The sequence below is a fragment of the Rattus norvegicus genome, chromosome 3 (genome assembly GCF_036323735.1).
Source record: "Rattus norvegicus strain BN/NHsdMcwi chromosome 3, GRCr8, whole genome shotgun sequence".
In the NCBI taxonomy this organism is placed as follows: Eukaryota; Metazoa; Chordata; class Mammalia; order Rodentia; family Muridae; genus Rattus; species Rattus norvegicus.
This window is the reverse complement of record NC_086021.1, coordinates 85,734,904-85,755,604: the sequence shown is the minus strand read 5'-3', so window position 1 is coordinate 85,755,604 and position 20,701 is coordinate 85,734,904. Positions and strand designations below refer to the sequence as shown.

Below are 20,701 nucleotides of genomic sequence, written 5' to 3'. Positions count from 1 at the left end.
AATAGAGGACACTGTCTTTTCTACAGCAGGAAGACACAGGCATGGGCTGGTAGACATTTCCAGATGTCTAGAACTATGTAAGACACTGCCACGAACCCTACTTCGAGGCAGTCGGAAGTATATGAAGGCCTGAATTGAAGGTGTAGGTCTTCAGATTGTATGAATTTATTTTGTGAATCTTTAAAAGTTTGCTGTGGCCTTCTAAGTGTCTTAGAGTATAGGGGAGGGGACACGTGTATTTTGGGTCAGATGCAAGGATATGTACTTCTGGCACAAACTGAAACACACCCTGATCTCATCAAAGTGGTCAGTTATGAGAGGGCAATAGAAATGTAACACACAGAATCAGATTTCCTCCCTTTTCCTTTGGTCATAAGTCCAAAGTATAGACTGGAGAGACTTTCTGAGTAAGATCAGATAAATATCTACTCAAAGATAGAGTCTTCCAAAGTCATAATTGGTTTATGGGCTGTTGACATCCAGTGAAGTTAATTATAGTCTTGCAGCTGTGTGTGAGATCAAAATGAGTTCGAACAAAGGTCAGGACGCATTAGAAAGTTGTATCATACTTAAGCTTGGTCTCAGACAAGGTTGTATTAAACAACAAAAACCCAGTCAGTGACAAATTTTATAATTGTCTCAGTTCTTTGGAACTGTTTAGAGCTCTTTAACCCATATAAAAATAACATTCTGCGTGTTTCCAATAAGTGTGGCTACTGTCGTGATCAAAGTGGCTTATGCTTACCAGAGCCTCACTGTAGAGACAGTAGGCAGTGCAGTAGCTCAAATACTGCCTAGTAACTTGAGGCATCGCTGTGCTGGGGATGGAATTCAGGGCCTTACCTATGCTAGCTCTGTCTGTGAGTTGACTTATCCAGGTCTGTTTCTGAAGGGTGTTGGGCACGTTTGGTTTTCTCGTTTGTATAAGGGTGACACAGTCGTGTTCACACTAGCATAATCAATATTTCTCGCAACTCAGCAGATGAATGAACAACTGAGAGAACACGAAGAGTGGCCTTGGCAGAGCCCTAGTCATGGCCACTCATGAATGAGTGCTGCTCCCCATCTCACACTCTGGGGTATTGTGTTTAATTTTAGACTGTGAAGGGAACAAACTTCTAACATCAAAACTGTCCACATTTGAAGACTGTCTTAAGTTGGGTTCTATGGCTGTGGAGAGACACCATGGCCAAGGCAACTCTTATAAAAGCAAACATTCAATTGGGGCTGGCCTACAGTCTCAGAGGTTTAGTCCTTTATCATCACAGCGGGAAGCATGGCAGCCTGCAGGCTGAGGTGGTGCTGAAGGAGCCAGGAGGAGATTCTGATTCCACATTTCGCTGAGTTTGAGCGTGGGAAACCTCAAAGCTCTGCCTCTACACCGACACACTTCCTCCTACAAGGTCACACCTATTCCAGTAAGGCCACACCTTCTGACAGTGCCACTTCCTATGACCAAGCATTCAAACACATGAGTCTAAGGGGGCAAAACTAATTCAAAGTGCACAAAGACTTTCTCTTCACTTCAGTCTTAAAAATAAAAATCAGCTCCTTTAATGAAAATGTTCCTTAAACTAAACCACCAAGGCAGCCTATAATTCTTTTATAAGATTTTATCCTCAATATATAATGTCTTGATGCAAAGTCCTGGATTATATTTCATCTTGCTATAATACTATATTAGTTTGTCATCTTAGAACCCAAGACTTTGAGTTCTTGTCTCACCAGGAAGCTGGGAGGGGAAGAACACTAACAGTTGCACTAGTAGCAGTGGTTATCCTATGGGCTCGGTAAAAAGTCCAAATATAAAGAAATCAAACTGTTGATAGAAAAAAACCAAAAACAAATGGTCACAGTTTTATTTATGGTGGTGGACACCGAAAGTAGCAATGGATGGTGCATGCAGCTTCTCTTTCTTTGGGTTTTTGTTTTTTTTCCTAGTTCTTAGGCTTTGTGGACATAAGGGTGAATTTGCACAAATGTGTGCATGTGTATGCGTGTGTGTGTGTGTGTGTGTGACCTAGAAGATAGATAATACCTTGAGTTTATTAATGCAAAGTATGAATATGTTTGGATTAAATGATCACATGTAAGTGAAAGGAAATAAGGAAATTATACATTTGTGCTTGGTGGATGTAAAATTCAACTTATACAATATGTTGAACTATTAGATAATCAAATTATATAGGAATTTACTTATAGCAAAAGCTAAGAATTAGGGGAGAAAGGTCTATATTTTTATGCGGTGTGACAAATTCCCATGGTGACGGACCCCTAAGAGTAATGAGTGTGCTGCGGAGGAGAAACTTCTGGCCCCAAGGATGATGAGGCCCAGCTCATTAGATTTTAGGGAATAATCTACATAGAGGCGGTTGTACACATCACTATGTAAATGTCCTCGTGAAATATTCCTAAATTATTTCAAAATGCAATGAAAAAGTATCTCTACCTCTTAAGTGTGATGTAATGTATTTGTTTATGTTTCAGGCAAAGTTACATGGAGAACAATATCACATTAGCTTCAATTCAGTGACATTCGCTATATAGCTTTTGACTAAACTTTTAAAAATTAAAACACAAACAATTTCCAAAGATTAGAGATATATAGCTAATTTATGAACATATTATTATTTTTACTTTATTTTTGAATGCTGGGGACCAAATCCAAGACCGTTGATAGCTTGTTAAGCATTCTAGTACTCAGCTAAAATCTTAGTCTTTGCAGGCATTATGGTGACACATGTGTGCTTCTAAGTAGAGAAACAACAAATGTATATCTTTATGGTGATAATTTGTAAATTCAAGCTGTAGCATTTTTTCTTCAGAAATATTCTAATGTTTATGAAAACTTTATAAAATATTAAAGATTGCAGCATATCAGAAAAAAATCAACAAGCTAACAAGGCAAGAAGTCCTAGGTTATGTTTTCTTTTCTTTAAAAGGGAACACAAACATTTTAGTAATAGGAGCTTTATTTTGAAGTAGTTGTCTTTATAAAATCCGATTGGTCTCTCTGTCTCTGTCTCTCTCTCTCTGTCTCTCTCTCTCTGTCTCTCTCTCTCTGTCTCTCTCTCTGTCTCTGTCTCTGTCTCTCTCTCTCTCTCTTCCTCCCTCTCTTCCTTCCTCCCCCATCTCTCCCTCTCTCTGTGTGTCTATTTCTCTTTCTCTCTGTGTATGTTTCTCTGTGTATGTGTTTGTGTATTTCTCTTTCTCTCTGTTTCTGTATGTATGTTTCTGTGTGTGTGTGTGTGTGTGCGTGTGTGTGTGTGTGTGTGTGATGTGTGTGAGTGAGGTCAGAAGGCAACCCTGGGGGTTGATTTTTTCCTTCCACCTTTTTGTGGGTTCCGGGCATTGAACTCAGCCCCTTTGCTTGCCGAGTCATCTTGTCTACCATGGAGTGGTCCTCTTCAAAGTGTCCACAGCCCCTGGTACTAGCCATTGTTTACTGGACTGAGCTCCTCCAGAAATCTGCTGAAAATCACTTGCAGAACAAAGGAAGGACAAAGCCACATGCAGTGTTGAAACATTGCCATGACCACCACAACAATCACTACTGTGACTGGTGCTAGGAGAGACGCTTACCTCTGTGAAATCTGGCAGGCAGGGTACATCTAGCCTTTGGACTGCTGGTGCTCCTGCATAGGTTTAATTGACGTAAAGTTAATTTTGATTAGAAAATACAAGAGGCAGGCAAGATGGCTTATCAGGCAAAGGCTCCAGCTGCCGGGCCTTTTGCCTTGAGTGTGATCCCAGACCCTACCTGGTAGAAAGAGACTCCTGCAAGTTTTCCTTTGACCTACACTCACAAGCTGTGGTGTGTGTGCACTCCCACAGTATACATAGACACACATACATGCACACAGAACAAAAAACTGTAATTAAAAATTTTTTAAAAATGAAACTGGAGAGATGGTGGCTCCACACTAAGAGCGCTGGCTGTTTCTCCAGAGGTCCCAGGTTTGATCGCCTGCATCTCCACAGCAGCTCACAACCATTAATTTCAGCTCCAGAGGATCCAGTGCCTCCAAAAGCAGACATGGAGGCAAAATACCCATGCATATAAAATAATAAATATGATGGCAAATGGCCAGCACAGAAGTCTGCTCTTTATTGGTCCCCAAACTAACATAACAGTTTTTAAACAGAATGACAAGACATTAGCTTGCTTTCTCCAATTCATGTGCTCTGTGTCGCCATGTGGGAAACCCTTATTATTTAATGTGGGGGAGAGTTCTCAGGGGTATTAACTTGAAGAAACCTTTACTAATCAGATGTCTTTTAAGGAAATTGTGTTATTTCTTTTTATATAGGCTTTGCTGACAATTCGTATGCTTACAATATGTGAGTGCATGTGTGTGGTTGCTTGGTTACGTGTGTGTGTGTGCGTGTGTCTTATTTTCAGAAGTTTGGTTCATTATGGTCATCCAGGAAGCATGGCAGCATACAGGGAGGCATGGTGTTGGAGAAAGAATTGAGAGTTCTACATCTCAATCTGAAAGCAGCCAAGAGGAAACTGAACCACTCTGGGCATAGCTTGAGCATACAAGATCTCAAACTTCGGGCTGGGGATTTAGCTCAGTGGTAGAGCGCTTACCTAGGAAGCGCAAGGCCCTGGGTTCGGTCCCCAGCTCCGAAAAAAAGAACCAAAAAAAAAAAAAAAGATCTCAAACTTCTCCTCCACAGTCTCCACAGTGACGTGCTCCTCTAGCAAGGCCACACCTACTCCAATATGGTCGCACTTACTAATGGTGTTACTCCCTATGACCAAGAATCCAAGGACATGAGTCTTTGGCAGCCATTGCTATTCAAACTACGAGATAAGCATATACATTATAACTGAGGTACATCCCCAACTCCAGCTTCTCAACTAAGTAATTTTGGAAGAATGTCATTTCCATAGAAGGCTTAAAAATATACTCTTGAAGATGTGAACTTATCTACAAATGTAAGATTTTGAGATAATCAGAGATTCTATGACATTCATCTCTACTAGGTAAAAATGTGTTCAGGTCACCACTCACAAATATCTTTTACAATTTAGTTTTACTATTAATATTTAAATTTTAAATTAGCATATAATTACATCGCTTCACCTGTTCCCTCTTCTCCCTCCAACCCCTCTCATATACTTGTATAATCCCCTTATTTCTCAAATTCATGGCCTCTTTTTCTTTAATTGTTGTCATATATATATATATATATATATATATATATATATATATATGTCATCACACACACATGCATGTATTCCTAGATATAGAACTACAACCTGCTCAGTCTGTGTAATATTTCTTATACGCAAATTATTTCAGTGCTTATGACTATTGTAGATATTTTTAATATATGGGATTTACATTTACAAAAGATGTAGTTTGTCTCCAACAAGCACAGAAGCACCATTTCATGTGATGGCAGGTTTTTTACCAGTGGAAGGGGCTCACTGGCTTATGGCACTTCCAGTTTATCTCCTTGAGTGGCTTTCTGATCCAGGAACTAATGTGTGAAGAAATGCCAAAGAATTTATAAAAAGTGGACAGGTCTTCCACAGGGCCACACTAGCTACCGAATTGTCTTGCAGTGAGCCAACATTTTACTTCTGAAAGCACTAAGTACATCTCGTTCAGAAGTCTGGGGTCCTGGTTAGCTCAAGCATGACGATGAGCAGGTAGTGTTCCCTCAGGATTTGGATGGGAGAGACTGGGGACTCTCCTCAGAGTCTACTGGTGTGGAGGAACAGGCTGTGTAGATAGAAGGAACAGCAAGATAGTTCTAGGAGGAAAAGATCAGACACAGAGACACCTCTCACCACCAAGTTCATATGGAGTCTTCCTTAAAGCACATAGGTGAATGAGAGACTGCTAATGTAGAAAAGTCACTTACCATTTCATCTCTTTCAGAACGTTGCAAATGTAAGCCTGTCAGAGCTACACAGAAGACCTATTTCCGGAACAATTACAACTATGGTAAGGATACTGTTACCGTCCACTCATGGGTGTATATTACATGCACACCCTTGCATGCGCAGAAATGGGTAGTTAAAAAGGGAGGCTTAAAAACAAAGGACACTTGCAAGTGTTGTTTCCAGTTTCAGCTAATTAAAATGCATCATGGGGCTGGAGAGATGGCTCAGCCGTTAAAGGCTAGGCTCACAACCAAATATATAAATGCATCATGGTGGCAAAGTTCTTCTCAAATGTGTGATTGTGAGAGCATCGGTTTGTTTGCTTGTTTATTTGTTTGTTTAAACCATAGCATTGAGCACCCAGAGATCAGTTTCAAGGTAGAAGTTCTTGTCTCTGGCTTGGTATCTGGATTCCAGCTGTGCTCCACAAGAATGACCCAAAGGACTGGGAAACAGTACTTAATAGTTGTTGCTGTTCATCTAAGGGAATGCTTTGCTCTTTAACGGGATCCAATGTAACATTTTGACAAGTTAACTGCTAACTGAAGAGCCTCCTCTACAAATAGAGCTGACTGATTTAATGGGAGGGTGCTGTCTTTCCCAGGGACTGTTTCAGAAACTTTCCACGTACTGTCTCATTTCGTTTTCTCAACTGCTCACAACCACTCTTCTCACCCAGGCTTTATGAGTGATGATTATTGAACAAAGCTGTCCCTTCTTTCATTCTGTATAATGTACTCTTGGGTACTGTTATACTTCAGTGAATGTCAATCATTGTTAGGCACATGAGAAGCAGTCACTGGCGTTCCTCTGCTGGTAAGATAGGTCTGCTCAGTGCTTCTGTTTTCCACAGATTTTTTTTTCAAAAAAAATATAATTGTTTTTCAAGTAGAGGCTGAATAGTCCTTATCCAAAATGCTAGGGACCAGAAGTATTTAGGATTAGTAGACTACCATTTTGTATTTTGGAATATTTGTGGATGTGTGGGAATATTCTTGGAAATATTCTTGGGAATGGGACTCAAGTTCAAGCACGAAATTTGTGTATCACTGACAGTTCCTGAAGGTAATTATTGGGGCATCTTTAGTTGAACTGTGACCTGCCAGGTGGAGTCAGGGTGGAATTTTCCGTTTGTAGCACTGTGTTGGATTTGGTAGTAGGAACACTCAGCCTGTGAGTGAGACTGACAAGGTCATGCCATACTCTGATCCTGAGTTAATGACTAAATATGGATTAGAGACTTCTAAAGTTAACTACGCTGTGAAAATGAGAATTTTGTTTTTATGTGCCTTATTTTTAGAAGCTGGAGGGTGTATAACGATTCAACTCAACTTCTAGAGCAGTGGTTCTCAGCCTATGGGTCACCACCCCCTGGGGGTCAAATGATGTTTTCACAGGGGTTGCTTAAGACCACAGGAAAACACAGCTATTTACATTACAATTCATAACAGTAGCAAAATTAGTTATGAAGGAGCAATGAAGATAATTTATATTACAGAGGTCATCACAGCATGAAGAGCTGAATTCAAGGATCCCAATATTAAGAAGGTTGAGAATTACTGTTCTAGAATTTGGGGTCTTAGAAGGAGAGAAGTAACCATGACAGTAATGCTTGCAAACGCAACTTATTAAAGAGCATAAAAGAAGAGTAGGCGAGTCTGAATGCAATTTCTTTCCCAAATTTTTCTTCAGTGGAATACATTTTTATATTTTGCTTATAATTTATTTGTTTTTAGACAGGGACTCTGCACTTGAAAGGCTAGCCTAGAATGGGCTCTATAGCCCAAGTTGCCTCTGAACTTGTAACCTCAGCCTCTCCAGCACCAGAGTTGTGGGCATGAGCTTACCAGATCACCTGACTGCCTATCTTAAGCAGGATCTTAGCCACTCTTGGCAAGTGGGGCACAGACAGACATTTCAAGGAGGGACAGATGTCCCCCAGCTGAAGAGTTTAGTTTATCTAAGAATCAAATGCCTAGCTACTTATCTACTTCCTTATGCAAACTGCCACAACTGCAGGGGGAAGGAGGTCTTTGGTTTCAGTAGGCTAGCCTTTTAAGATTTATAAAGGCTATGGGAACTTTTATATATAGCTATGATAAAAGGTAAAAACATGATTTCATACTGGGGCTTGGCAGTGTTGGTGGACGACTTGCCCGGCATTCACAGAACGCTGGGTTAGATCGTCAGCATCACGAAATATCGTTCTTGTAGTTCAATGTTATCCCTTGCTATGCAGCAAGTTGGAGGACGGCCTAGGATACATGAGAGCCTGTCTTCAAACAAACAGCAGCAAACACACACACACACACACACACACACACACACACACACACACACACACATGCATGCACTGGTGCACACACACTAAAAACACTAGCAATAAAAAATTATTTCAAAGAGATAGAGTTGTGTTCATTTCTCTTTACTTAGTACTTTTAACTTTGCCCAGCTTCCTTGTTAACAAAGTAGCCTGTGGTACTCTTACCATTTAAGGTTAAACTAGTAATCATCACAACATTAAGAAGAACCTTTAGAGAAGGTAGCTGAGTGAGCATTACAACAATCGAGAAAAAGGAGAGCTTTGTCTAGTACTCCATCTGTAGTCCCTCCCAGCACTTGGGAATAAGGCCGAGAGGATCAAGAGTTCAAGGCCAGCTAAGACTGCATTGCAAGTTCAAGGTCCGCCTAGATTTCCCTAATCACTATTGGAAAAAAAAATGAAAAGAAAGAGTAAAAAAAGGAGGTGAGCATCGCTTCTCGGCCTTTTGGCTAAGATCAAGTGTAAAAAGGAGGTGAGGACAAAATATTCTCTTTGTCATAGCCAGACACTACGGCTACCCATGATTTAAAGACTGGTTTTTGGTTCGGACTTACAGATTTTTAGGAGAAAATAGGCCCTCCAATGCTTAACTAGAAGGCAAACTAACGAAAGGAATATTTTTGTTTCAAAATATATTGATTTTCACTGTATGTATTTGCATGTATCTATAAGAAAATGAGGTATAGGCAGGAACAACTGCTAATTCATATGAAACCTCTGCCTCATTCTTGACCAATTCAGTAAAAAAAATGTGAGTTTTAGCAAAATTACTTGAATAATAAAGTAGGTGTTGTGGAGAGGTATTTTTTTTGGAGGAGGTTCATGTGCTAAAAATTCCTAATGAAAATAGTGGATGCACCGGGTAAATAAATCACTCGCTGAGAACATTTGCACAGCTCCCTAATCGCTAATGGCTGATGGATACTGGGAAGCACATTCATTTAAGCCAGGACTCACATAAATATGTCTGCAGACTGGCCTTCGGAACTGGCCAGTCTGGAGGGAAAATGTTATCTCTTGTCAAAATACAGGGCCGTGGGAACAGGGAAGGACAGGGACGCCACTGGCTAGTCAAGCCAGGCAGGGCCACCTGGGCAGTTAGACTTTGCCTGAAATAAACTCTCACGCTTGTGTTGCAACAAGTTCTCTGAAGACTGAAATACTCCTTAATAAAATTGAGGCTTTATCCTAAATTTTACAAATTTTGGTAACAGAATCTCTGTCCTGTAGATTGCTGTGCCCGTAGACCATTAGGTTATGACGATAAAGTTAGGACGATGGTGGAGAATGGATTATCAGCTGGTTTTACGTTTTGGTGGAGGGATTTTATAATCCTGTATAATCCTGAACACCTAAAATACCTGGGGGGGATCTGCAAGTGGGAGTTTGTCCATTCCTGTCTTCAGAGCTTTCCCAAAGTGGACTCTCTTACATACGTTGTGTTTCCTCTGTGGACATTGAATTAATGTGACAGAGCTTCCTGAGCAATTGTTGGCTTTTTATTAACTAACATGTTCTTATCTTTCTTTCTTTAAAAAGTAAAAATTTCCTGTAAAAATGTTTACTTAACAGAAGTAGATATCCACACAATGTGACTCTTCAAAAAGAGGCGCAGGAGAACAGAAGAAATGCACCTTCTAGGTTCTGAGTGCGTTTGTTTGACTTTGCAACGGAGGACAATTTGCCTTTGTGTTGAAAAGTGAAGCTGATGCCCGTAGGGAGAGCTGGGGTCTACTTGCATTGGGAGTGGGAGAGGGGGACTGATGCAGTTGGCATGCTAGAACATTGTCCATGACATAGCAGGGGCACCGGCTAGCAGAGTAGCTGAGCGTAAGGCAGATGGAGGAGACAAGGTCTAATGGACAGCTTTTCTTCAAGAAGAAATCTCAGTATACCGAAAGGAGATACGACCGTAGCACTGGTGTGAAGGAGGGAGGGTGAGATGGGGAGAGGGAGGTGAATGACGGAGTAGATGGTTTGGAAACAAGACTGAGCCGTAGCAGGGAAGAGAGCCCGCCTTGAGAAAACTGATCAGTTGAATAATCAAAAAACAAAGCATCAAGGTGAGTAGGCCTTTCCATGGGGAAGATTGGTTTGAGCTAACACCTACTGGCAGCACTCGGTGCACATGCATAGCCGCACATCCAAAGTGAAGCCTTGTAGGGGAATTATAACAGATTACCCAATCAACCCTGATTACCTAAATGGGTTCGTGGAAATCACACATGTATACACACGTGTGTGTATAATCACCAATGTATGCATACACAGATACATACACAAATTAGCAGGGAATCAGGGCTGAGCATGAAGGCCAGTATAGTGTTTAGTTTCTCTAAAAGAAAATGTCTACCTGGCATTCCCTTTCTAACCATTGAGCATGAAATTGAGAGGAACTGGCTAGGAAAAAAGCCTACTGGCTTTTTGTTTTGTTCTGTTTTGAATGGTGTGCCTACTGTGTGTCATCGTATAAACCAAATTTACTTTCTTTTATCCAGTCATCCGGGCTAAAGTTAAAGAGGTAAAGATGAAATGTCATGACGTGACCGCCATTGTGGAGGTGAAGGAAATTCTAAAGGCATCACTGGTAAACATTCCAAGGGATACCGTCAACCTGTACAGCACCTCTGGCTGCCTCTGCCCTCCCCTCAGTGTTAATGAGGAGTATGTCATCATGGGGTATGAAGATGAAGAGCGCTCCAGGTAACTTTCCCCTGAAGGGGCCTGGGAGTTTGTTTCCCTTCCTAGCTAGTACATTTCTTTTTACACATCTTGCTGGGCTTTTCTTGTCTTAGGCTCTTTCTACTTTCTTGGGAACTATGGCTATATATTTTACTTTTATACGTTGGATAGAAAAAGGATATGAATGCTCATAGACTTATGGGTATAGATTTTTCTAGAAAGAAGGATCATAGATTTATTTATTTCTAAAGGGGTTCATGATTCCTAAATGGTTAAGACTGTTCTCAACCCTCTGGCTTTCCTAGTCTACAATAAACATATTTAGTTTCTCTTGCCACCAATTCTTCGAATTTTTTTCAATTATATTCTCTGTTTTTTCAAAAGCTGTCATTTGATTTTTAAAATGCAGGTTACTCTTGGTAGAAGGCTCTATCGCTGAGAAGTGGAAGGATCGGCTTGGTAAGAAAGTCAAGGTAGGCTTGGATTTTATGTTCAAAGTAGAACTGGGGCTGGGACTGAGCAACCGTGCTGTACGTTCAGAAGAAAAATTCTGTCTGGCCATATAAACCATACAAAACCTTCTCTTACACAAATTAGTTGCCCTTAACTACATGAGAATATCAAGACCTGATATGCATATATATACATATATATACATAAACACACATATATACATGTACATGAATATTCTGAGAACTGAGATTATCTTTATTGTCTATTCATTTATGGAATGAATTTCCTCTACGTGTATCAGAGCTCTAACTACGGTTGCCTTAACTTCTTGGGAAACCTCGTGTAGCTGGCCAACCATGACAGGCCGGCTTCATGCAAGCGTTCGGGTGCCAGCCTCTGACAGCTAATTGCTCTGCCATGGAGGCTATCGCTTCCATCTTCTTGTTCAGTAGAAGTCACCCAGGGCTGCTCTGTCACCAACGTCATAGGCCATTCCAGGCAGAAAGAAGCGAGGCGGTCAACATAGGTTTTCAAGAACTCTGTGAGGAAACTTTATCATGGAACTCTTGATCAGAACAGGGGCACTTCTATCTCCACTTGGGAAACCAGGAAATAGGGGTTTTTACTGCTTCTAAACAAATTGCTCTTCTCTGAGAAGGGGGGAAAAAAACCTAGTGCTGAATAGAAAAATACCTCGGTGTCCAATGTGTAGACACGGACTTCTATGAACGAGATGCTGCCATAGTCATAAGTGCAGAAGAGATCTCACCAAACTGGGTGCTTAAAACAGTGATGTGGGTTTAATATTTTACATTATAATCCTAGACCATATGCATGCATGCATGTATGTATGCATGCATGTATGTATGTATGTATGTATGTATGTATGTATTTGAAGTAGTACATTACTCAGTAGAAAAGGTTTTGCATTTCTTATTATTACACTAGCACATCTTCCTCAAAGAGAAGAATGACTGGGGAAATACAAAGGAGGCAGAAAAATTTCCAAGGGTGTGAACTGGGGATGGGGGTTGGGAGGGAGAACTGTACCAAACATAATACATCCTCTTCTGAGAGCTGAAGGCTCAGGCAGCATTTCCAGGGTAAATTAAACACCCTTAGGCAGTTGATCTTGTTACGTCTGGTACTCAGCGTGGCAGACACATGTGAGTCGAAGTGACCCACAGAAATGTGGAGGGCATGACTTCATAGATAAAAAAACGATCACTCCTGACTTCCTTTGTCTCCAGGGTTTTTAGTCAGGAGTGAGGTGCAGTTCAAATGCTGACTGTGAGTGTTTTTTGTTCACATCTCTGGGCAATTAACCTGGTGTTTAATTATTAGTGGGGAAGTGGATCTTCTTCAGAATAACTGGGACGTCTTTCCAAACTTTCGAGTCTGTTTTCCGCTTCTGAGTGCAGAACAGGGATTTGTCCTAAAGTCCTGTACCAGTCACTGGAAGAGTTTCAGCACCTCTGCTGCTGTGCATAGCAAGCCTCCCTGGTTATGTTTCCACTGGGCTGCACGGCTTGTCCTGTTTTGTAGCATGGTGAATTTACTTCCTTCAGAGAAGTCATAGTTTTTATGAGATCACTGATGTTCTCAGATTGAATTTAAACTCACTAATGAAAAACAATGAACCAATGACTTGAATAATTGTCTCTGTTGTTTTGAGACACTGTCTTGCTATGTAGCTCTGGCTGGACTGATACTTTTTCAATTTAGCACAGGCTGGACTGGTACCTATGATGTAGCATAGGCTGGCCTCAAACTCTCTGTGGTCCTCCTGTACTGGTGTTCTTATTACAGTAATATATCACTGCTCCCAGTTCTCTTCTGAGGTGTCTCTTTTTAAAAAGATTCTTAGATTTTTATTTCCTATGTATGAGTGTTGTCTGTTTGTATGTCTGTGTGTAAGTGCTCGTGCCCAAGAAGCCCAGAAGAGGGTGTGGGATCCCTAGGAACTGGAGTTATAAATATTTGTGAGCTGTCATTTGGGTGCTGGGAGCGTCTATGTTTCACATCAGCCCATTGTGCAAGGTATTTGAATTACATTGGAGAGAGTTAAGAATCAGATTTTTTTAAAAAATAAAAGCAATATTATTGTGCAATAAAGTCAGCTAATACGATGATTAATATGATGATATACTTTAATAGAAAAGCTACTAATAACCACAAACGTGCTGCTCACTTTGTAATCCTTCCATCTCAGAATAATCCCATGATCAGTTATTAATCTCAATACAGAAACAATAAAAACACTGATTACGTTCACAACCTTTGTATGGTTAAGTTGGGGGATAGAATCAGAACGTGAGCCACTTGGCATTAGCTTCTTGCTACTTAAAGTGAGGTCATTGACTCAGCAGCCCCTGGGTCATCTGAGAGCTCCTGAGCTGTGGAAATCATGGACCCCATTCAGAGCTGATTAACAGGAAGCTGTTCTCAGCATGGTCCTCTGATGATTTCTATGTTCACTGAAGTTCGTTGAGTACAGATGCACTTATCACTCCGTACACTTTCACCGTGTAACCTCCATTCAATTGTATTACAAGTATTGACATGCATATGAAATACAAGTTAAATGTGACTTTTCTTACTTTTTTTAAATGCATGCAACAACAACAATCAAAAACCCACAATTGCATGCATTATAAAACCCGTGGCTAGGCAGTATCTCATGGTTTTGGTGTAATTGGCAAATACTAGGAAAATATTTTAGAGACACCATTTTTCCTTTCTGTTTTCACTATTTAAAACAGCTAACTTTGTGTGTGTGTGTGTGTGTGTGTGTGTGTGTGTGTGTGTGTGCGTACATGTTCACACATATGCGCTTGTGCATACTGGCGGATGTGAACGTGGTGGCTAGAAGTCACTGGTAGGTGTTGTGTCTGTGTGTGTGTATGTGTTCACACACATGCACTTGTGCATGCTGGTGGATGTGCATATGGAAGTCACTGTTAAGGGTCTTGCTCAATTGCTCTCTACCTCACCTTTGGAGACAAGGTCTTTCCCTCAAACGGATGCTAGACTCTCTGACTACGGAACTCCAGGGACCAGCCTGTCTTTGCACCCTGGCTTGCTGTCCCCTCGGCACTGACTCTATAGATGGATACCACTCCACTCGGCTTTTACCCAGATGCTGGGTACCAAACACACGTACCAACTCCCAGACCACTCAACTACTTTTTAAAAGGTCATGTTGCTTTAGTCTTAAGAAAATGATGAGAAATAGCCCTTCCCTCAAACTGTCAACATAAATCTTCCACTTGAATATAAATTCAGAAAGTACAGATCCTGTTGACTTTTGTATCATTTACAGACATGGAATTTTAGTTCTACATTTCGGTACGATGGCATCCTTGAATATCTTATAGATGAGACGGTCTCCTTTGTGGTTTTTTAAATCAGAGCGTTGTGTTTACGCAGCATCGCTGTTATCCTTGGATAGAGGTTTTGTACTTTTGGAAAAGTAGCCAAACACTTTAGAGGTCTGACTCTGGACTCTCCCTCCGTTGATAGCATCATAGAAATTAAGCCCCAAATGCTGTGTCCATGTGACTGTTCTCTCTTTTACATTTCACAGCGCTGGGATATGAAACTCCGTCATCTTGGACTGGGTAAAACTGATGCCAGCGATTCCACTCAGAATCAGAAGTCTGGCAGGAACGCTAATCCCCGGCCAGCGCGCAGCTGAATCCTGAAATGTAAAAGGCCACACCCACGGACTCCCTCCTAAGACTGGCGCTGCTGGACTAGCAAAGGAACACCGCACGGTTGCACTCGCGACCTCCTGTTTACCACAGACACCGCGTGCCAACTGATGTTACTTCTGGTTCCTTTTCTCCTGCTTCTTAATAGCCTGGGGTTAGATTCTTCTATATGTTCTATATCCTGTTTCACCAACCATGTGGGAACTGTTCTTTTGCAACCAGAATAATAAATTAAATATGTTGATGCTAAGGTCTCTGTCCTGGAGTCCCGGGTTTTAATTTGGTGTTCTGTACCCCGATTGAGATGCAGTATTTGATGTAAAGAGAGAATTCTGGTAATATCTCAAGAACTAGATATTGCTGTAAAGCAGACTCTGCGGCTATCCTTGAAGCCTTGTGTTTGTATGCCTTTGGGCATTTCCCTCATGCTGTGAAAGTTCTAAATGTTTATAAAGGTAGAATGGCAGATTGAAATCAGACACTGCACAAGCGGAGCGGGGCAACACCGGGAAGCATTTATGAGGAAATGCCACACAGCATGAATTATTTTCAAGATTGGCAGGCAGCAAAATAAATAGTGTTAGGAGCCAAGAAAAGAATATTTTGCCTGGTTAAGGGGCACACTGGAGTCAGTAGCCCTTGAGCCACTGACAACAGTGCTCTTCTGGCAAAGTCTTTTGATTTGTTCATAAATGTATTAACGGACATTAGAGAAAAGCTTATAGCTAGACTTCTGTTGTTATCACTGTAGCTCTGCTTCCTTCTAAATAAAGCTCATTGTTGGACGCCCCACCTCCATTCAGAAATAAATTTGGCTCGCTGTATTGACCAGGAAAAGAAAGCACTGAAGTATGCATGTGTGCACCAGGGTGTTATTTTAAAGAGATGTGTAACTCTATAAAAGACTATAGTTTACAGGACAGTGAAATGTGCACATTTGTTTTCTTTTTTATTCTTCTTTTTGCTTTGGGCTTGTGATTTTGGTTTTTGGTGTGTCTGTATTTTTGGGGGTGGGTGGTTTAAGCCATTGCACATCCAAGTCGAACTAGATGAGTAGACTAGGCTCATGGCCTAGACCTTATGAATTGAATTTGTGCTGTTTAATGCTCCGTCAAAATGTCTAATAAAAGGAATTATGGTTGTCGGGAGAGACAACAACAACAAAAATGTTTTTCTTACTCAAGCTGCAGTGAAACCCCCGATGGCCCATGGGGAACTCATGGTGCCTTTTCTTCCTTCCTGCAGTGGGGATCTTTAGAGCATGTGCCAATCACCTAAAAGTCTCATTCCTTGCAGCTTACGCATGTGGTAGTAGTGGATCCAAATTCCTAAGCTATGGTGTGCTGAAAATAAAGCATGTATGAAGCAAACGATGCTGTGTGTCCTTCTGTAAGAACAACCAGGCAAGGATGAAATTCATTCCTGAGCAGACCTTTCCAGTGTTGGTAATTAATACCTCATCTAACTTCTTTTCTTTTAGAAGCAAAAAACCATCCTTGCTTTCCAGTGAGCCCTAAACACCAATATTTTCCCCCAACCTTAGAACCAGACTCCCATGTTTGCCTGTAGGAGGACAGCACAGGCTTGGATCTGCTGTGGTTGCTTTCAGGTACCTTGTACTGTGTTCTCTGGTGCTGAGACAGGGGTGTCTTTTCCTAGGTGTGTTGTTATCCCTTTAAGGAGAATTTTGTGTGACTTGGTATTGAGGAGTGCTGCTCTAGGGATGCTGAGATACGGAGTTGGGGGAGGGAAGGGCAGCACTGTGGATGGATGTTGGCCTCCAATCTCTCCCCAGGGTATTTGTCTTGGCTGTGGGCTCCCAGGATGAACACAACCATCCTATTCTGTTTCCTCAGGGCTTCCACAGCAACCCTGCAGAAAGGGCAGGACTTGGTAACAGGAGACTTGAAGGAGCTGGCATCTGGACTCCCTAACATGCCATCAGTGTTTCCAGGGCATACTTGAAGCTATTTTAAGTAATGAAAATTTTACTGTTTGTTTGTTTATTTCTTTTTTTTTTTATGTCTTGAAGGTAGAACCAGGCCCTGTGGGTGCTCGACATCTATATATCTCCATTTCTATCTCCATTTCTATCTCCATTGCCATTTGTGTCTGCCTACATCAAGCTACAGCCTCAGCCAGTGATAAAATATCCTTATATAAATGAAAACCTATATGGAGGTGTTCTGTTTAGGTGAATAGATGGGAAAATATATTAGTTTTCAGTGTAGGAATTTCCCATGTAATAGATGTAAATTCATACACAGTTGCATTCACAGATAAAGGGGGTAGTCTCTGAGGTTAAGCAGAGGGTTTTTTTTTTTTTTTTTTGTTGTTGTTGTTTGTTTTTTTTTTAAGAAGCATTTATTTATTTCATGTTTGTGAGTACACTGTGGCTGTCTTCCGACACTCCAGAAGAGGGCATTGGATCCCATTACAGATGGCTGTGAGCCACCATGTGGTTGCTGGGAATTGAACTCAGGATCTCTGGAAGAGCAGTCAGTGCTCTTAACCGCTGAGCCATCTCTCCAGCCCCTAAGCAGAGTTTTTACTACCTTCCGTTTCAATCACCTTGTTTAGTCTTGGTTGTCTGTAGGGGACTTGTCATTTCAACATTTTGAATGGGACAACACCTGTGAACTAGGTACATGGCCATTTTTAAGTTTGGTAGCTTTGACATCTTTACTAACAAACTGTGCAGACATCTTGGAGGGAGGCATGATTTTGTCAGGACAGGCAGGTTTCTATGCAGACTGGAAAACCATTTCCGATTCACCATTGTCATACATGTGTCACTAGTGCCTCTCTGCAGGTCCTTTATGCCCCCCCCAAAGCCATTAAAAGCTGGGAGGCGGTGGTGCACTCCTCTAATCTCAGCACTGGGTAGGCAGAGGCGGGCAGAGCTCTGAGCTTGAGGCTAGCCTGCTCTTCATAATTAGCTCCAAGATAGCCAGGGGCAACATGGGGGAGCTCCATGTTGAAAAACAAGCAAAAAACAAAACAAAAAGCCACTACAAACTCAACATCCATGCTTGTCAGTAAACCCAGAGGCCTTAAATTTTAATTTTCTTGAGAAAATTTTGCTCACCTTCGGGATTTTAGTTTTCTTAACCCAGCCTGCTGAAGGAACCAGAGAAAAACAAGCAGCAAATGTGTGTTCTCTTTTTCATGGATCCCTGAGTGTGTGACTGCGTTGTGTTGTGTGTAATCTGACCCAGTGCCATATGGTATGCTGAGCATTGGGGGTGGGGCGGGACAATCCCGTGTCTTTCCACATCTGGAACCCGTTACGGAGCCACACGAAAGAGTTACGATCGCTGTGAGTAAATAGCTTTGCTTACAGCCTTCTGCAAGAAATTATTTGCTATTACATTTCAACAGTAAAATGACTTCTTAAAAAGCATTTCAAGGCTGGTAATTGTTTAACCCTATGGATTTTTAACATTTTAATACAGGGAAAACAAAAGAAGCACTAAGGAAGAAGGTAAAAACCAAGCCCCAGACTTTCAGGAGAGTGTCACTGAAATGCAGTCTGGAGAATTAAAGTCTATGGCTCCCAGCTGCATCCCAGTCACCAATAACAAAAATAATGCACTCCTCATACCTTTGATGGGACTCTCCTTGGGGTCCTGTCTAACAGTGGGGAGAAGTTACACAAAACACTCACACATGTCCTGTTGGTGCCTTAAAAGTTTATGGCGTGATTCCCACTTCATAGATGAATGGAAGATCCAGCCCTTCAGACATCTGTAAGCGGCAGAGAGGGGCCGGAGAATCTTTTCGTCTTATTTCCCAAGTTGTGCGTTTCCTGCTGTAGTAAAAATGTAAATGTACCTTAATATCGTTTTTCGACAAGCACAGTGCAAAGCAAGTGGAAGATTGCCTGATGCTGTCGGAAAGGCTACACCATGTTGTCCCAACGTTACCCCAAAATACTGTCCTCGTGCCTGTTCAGGTGTGCCCCACACCCCACCCTGAAGTAAAAGTTTTAGTGGAATTCTTCTAGTCCTGGATAATCAGATAAATAAGTCAAGTGATTCCTTTTAACTTTGGTAGCTTAAACACACATGATTTTGAGTTGGAAAGTGGCTATCTTTCTGTTTTCCCTTGAATGTGGAAAAGGTCTGAAGTCCCACGCCTTTGGCAAGGCTTGGAGAAAGGCTGAAGTCAAGGATGATGGTTGCTAAGGTAGAGAACTCAGTGGCTGTTTTCCCTAAGGGTGGGGCTGTCATATCCTAGGCAGATCATTACCTTTAACCCTTGAACAGCCAGGGCCCTCTAAAAGGAAACTGTTCTCCATGGCCTGCTTTCCCAGATTGTCATTCCTGAAGCATTTTTATTATGACAGAGTCAACATGTCATTGTACAACAGTGATGTTGTTCTTGGGACAAAATGCAAACACCAAGTTTCTGCTTGGCAGGCATTGCAAGCTTGAACTGTTGTCCCACAGAGGAAAGCATGGGATATACTTCAGGCCAGTTTGTCTAAAAGGAAAGGAAGTGTGGACTGTCAAGGAGGCTGATGCGGAAAGGAAGGGACATGAGGATAAGAAGTTTGCACTAACCCCAGGGACAGGAGGGTGATATGTCACCCACTACACAGTGGCACTGTAGTCAGGTGTTCGCATAGATGTGGGGTGGATGTTATCACTTAGGTCTGGGCAAGATGGGTGGATAGGAAGCATGGGCTAGCTCAGCAATGTTAGTCTGTGAGATAGGGAATGGAGCAGTCCATCTCACTGAATGGTAGATGGAACTCAGAAATAAAGCCGATTGGATTCATTCTACTGCCTATCTCTACATTGTTTAGGTGTTTCTATGGAAACCATAGCTTCTTGGAGGTTGCAACCCTGTGTATCTGTAACCAGAATTCATGAGGGAACAGTTGAAAAGGAATAATGATTTATTTTAGCTTCTTTTCAGATATTCAGTCTCTGATCTTGGCTTCATTGACTCTGGGTCCATTGTGAGACAGAACCATCATGGTGGGATCGTGTGAGGGGGAAAGGGTGTTCACTTCATAGTAGACAGGAAGTATGGAGAGTATTACTGTCAACGGCCCACCTCTAGTGACTCACCTCTTCCAGCTACCTCCACCTCCTAAAGTTTTCAGAATGTTTCAAAATGCCGTCCTCAGCTAGGGGCATGAGCTACGTGAACTGTAGGACCCGATCAGCCCTACATCCAGGAGGTCCCACTCACGTAGACACGGGGATGGAGATCAGTACAATAAGCAAGAGGTTTAATAATCCAGTATACTGGGGTGACCCTGTACTCGGGACAGAGGCGACCCTGAAGAACAAAGGCCCACACCCTTTATACTTTTTCAGGGAATAGGCTTTAGGTTACAGCATGAGTTGGTTATTTCTCATTGGTGGGGTCTATTACTTTTTTAATTCATTGGAGGCCGCCTGTTGTCCTTTGAATTCATTGGAGGCCCTTGGTGGGGAAATATCTTTGGCATGCAGAGGAGGTGGTGAAGGACCCCTGCTAAGGGTGGTTAGCTCATTTCCTGGAACAGGGTGTTATCCTAAATTCCACCTGGCCTTTGCCTAAGGCAGCCTTTGTCCTTACGTTTGAATCTTACAGAAGGTGTGGGGGACATTTTATATTCAAACAACAGCTAAA

General features: G+C 41.7%; 1 protein-coding gene across 2 annotated transcripts in view; it reads left to right on the top strand.

Moving 5' to 3' along the window:
- The window catches only part of Frzb (frizzled-related protein), a 33,007-nt gene extending 16,564 nt beyond the window's left edge, over window positions 1–16,443 (top strand). For both annotated transcript variants that reach the window (XM_063283281.1, NM_001100527.1), the window contains 4 exons: window positions 5,898–5,963; window positions 10,724–10,928; window positions 11,317–11,380; window positions 14,947–16,443. In XM_063283281.1, the coding sequence (XP_063139351.1) occupies window positions 5,898–5,963; window positions 10,724–10,928; window positions 11,317–11,380; window positions 14,947–15,057 (446 nt within the window). In that variant the 3' untranslated portion in view covers window positions 15,058–16,443. The remainder of the gene's footprint in view (window positions 1–5,897; window positions 5,964–10,723; window positions 10,929–11,316; window positions 11,381–14,946) is intronic.
- The last annotated feature ends 4,258 nt before the right edge of the window (window positions 16,444–20,701 follow it).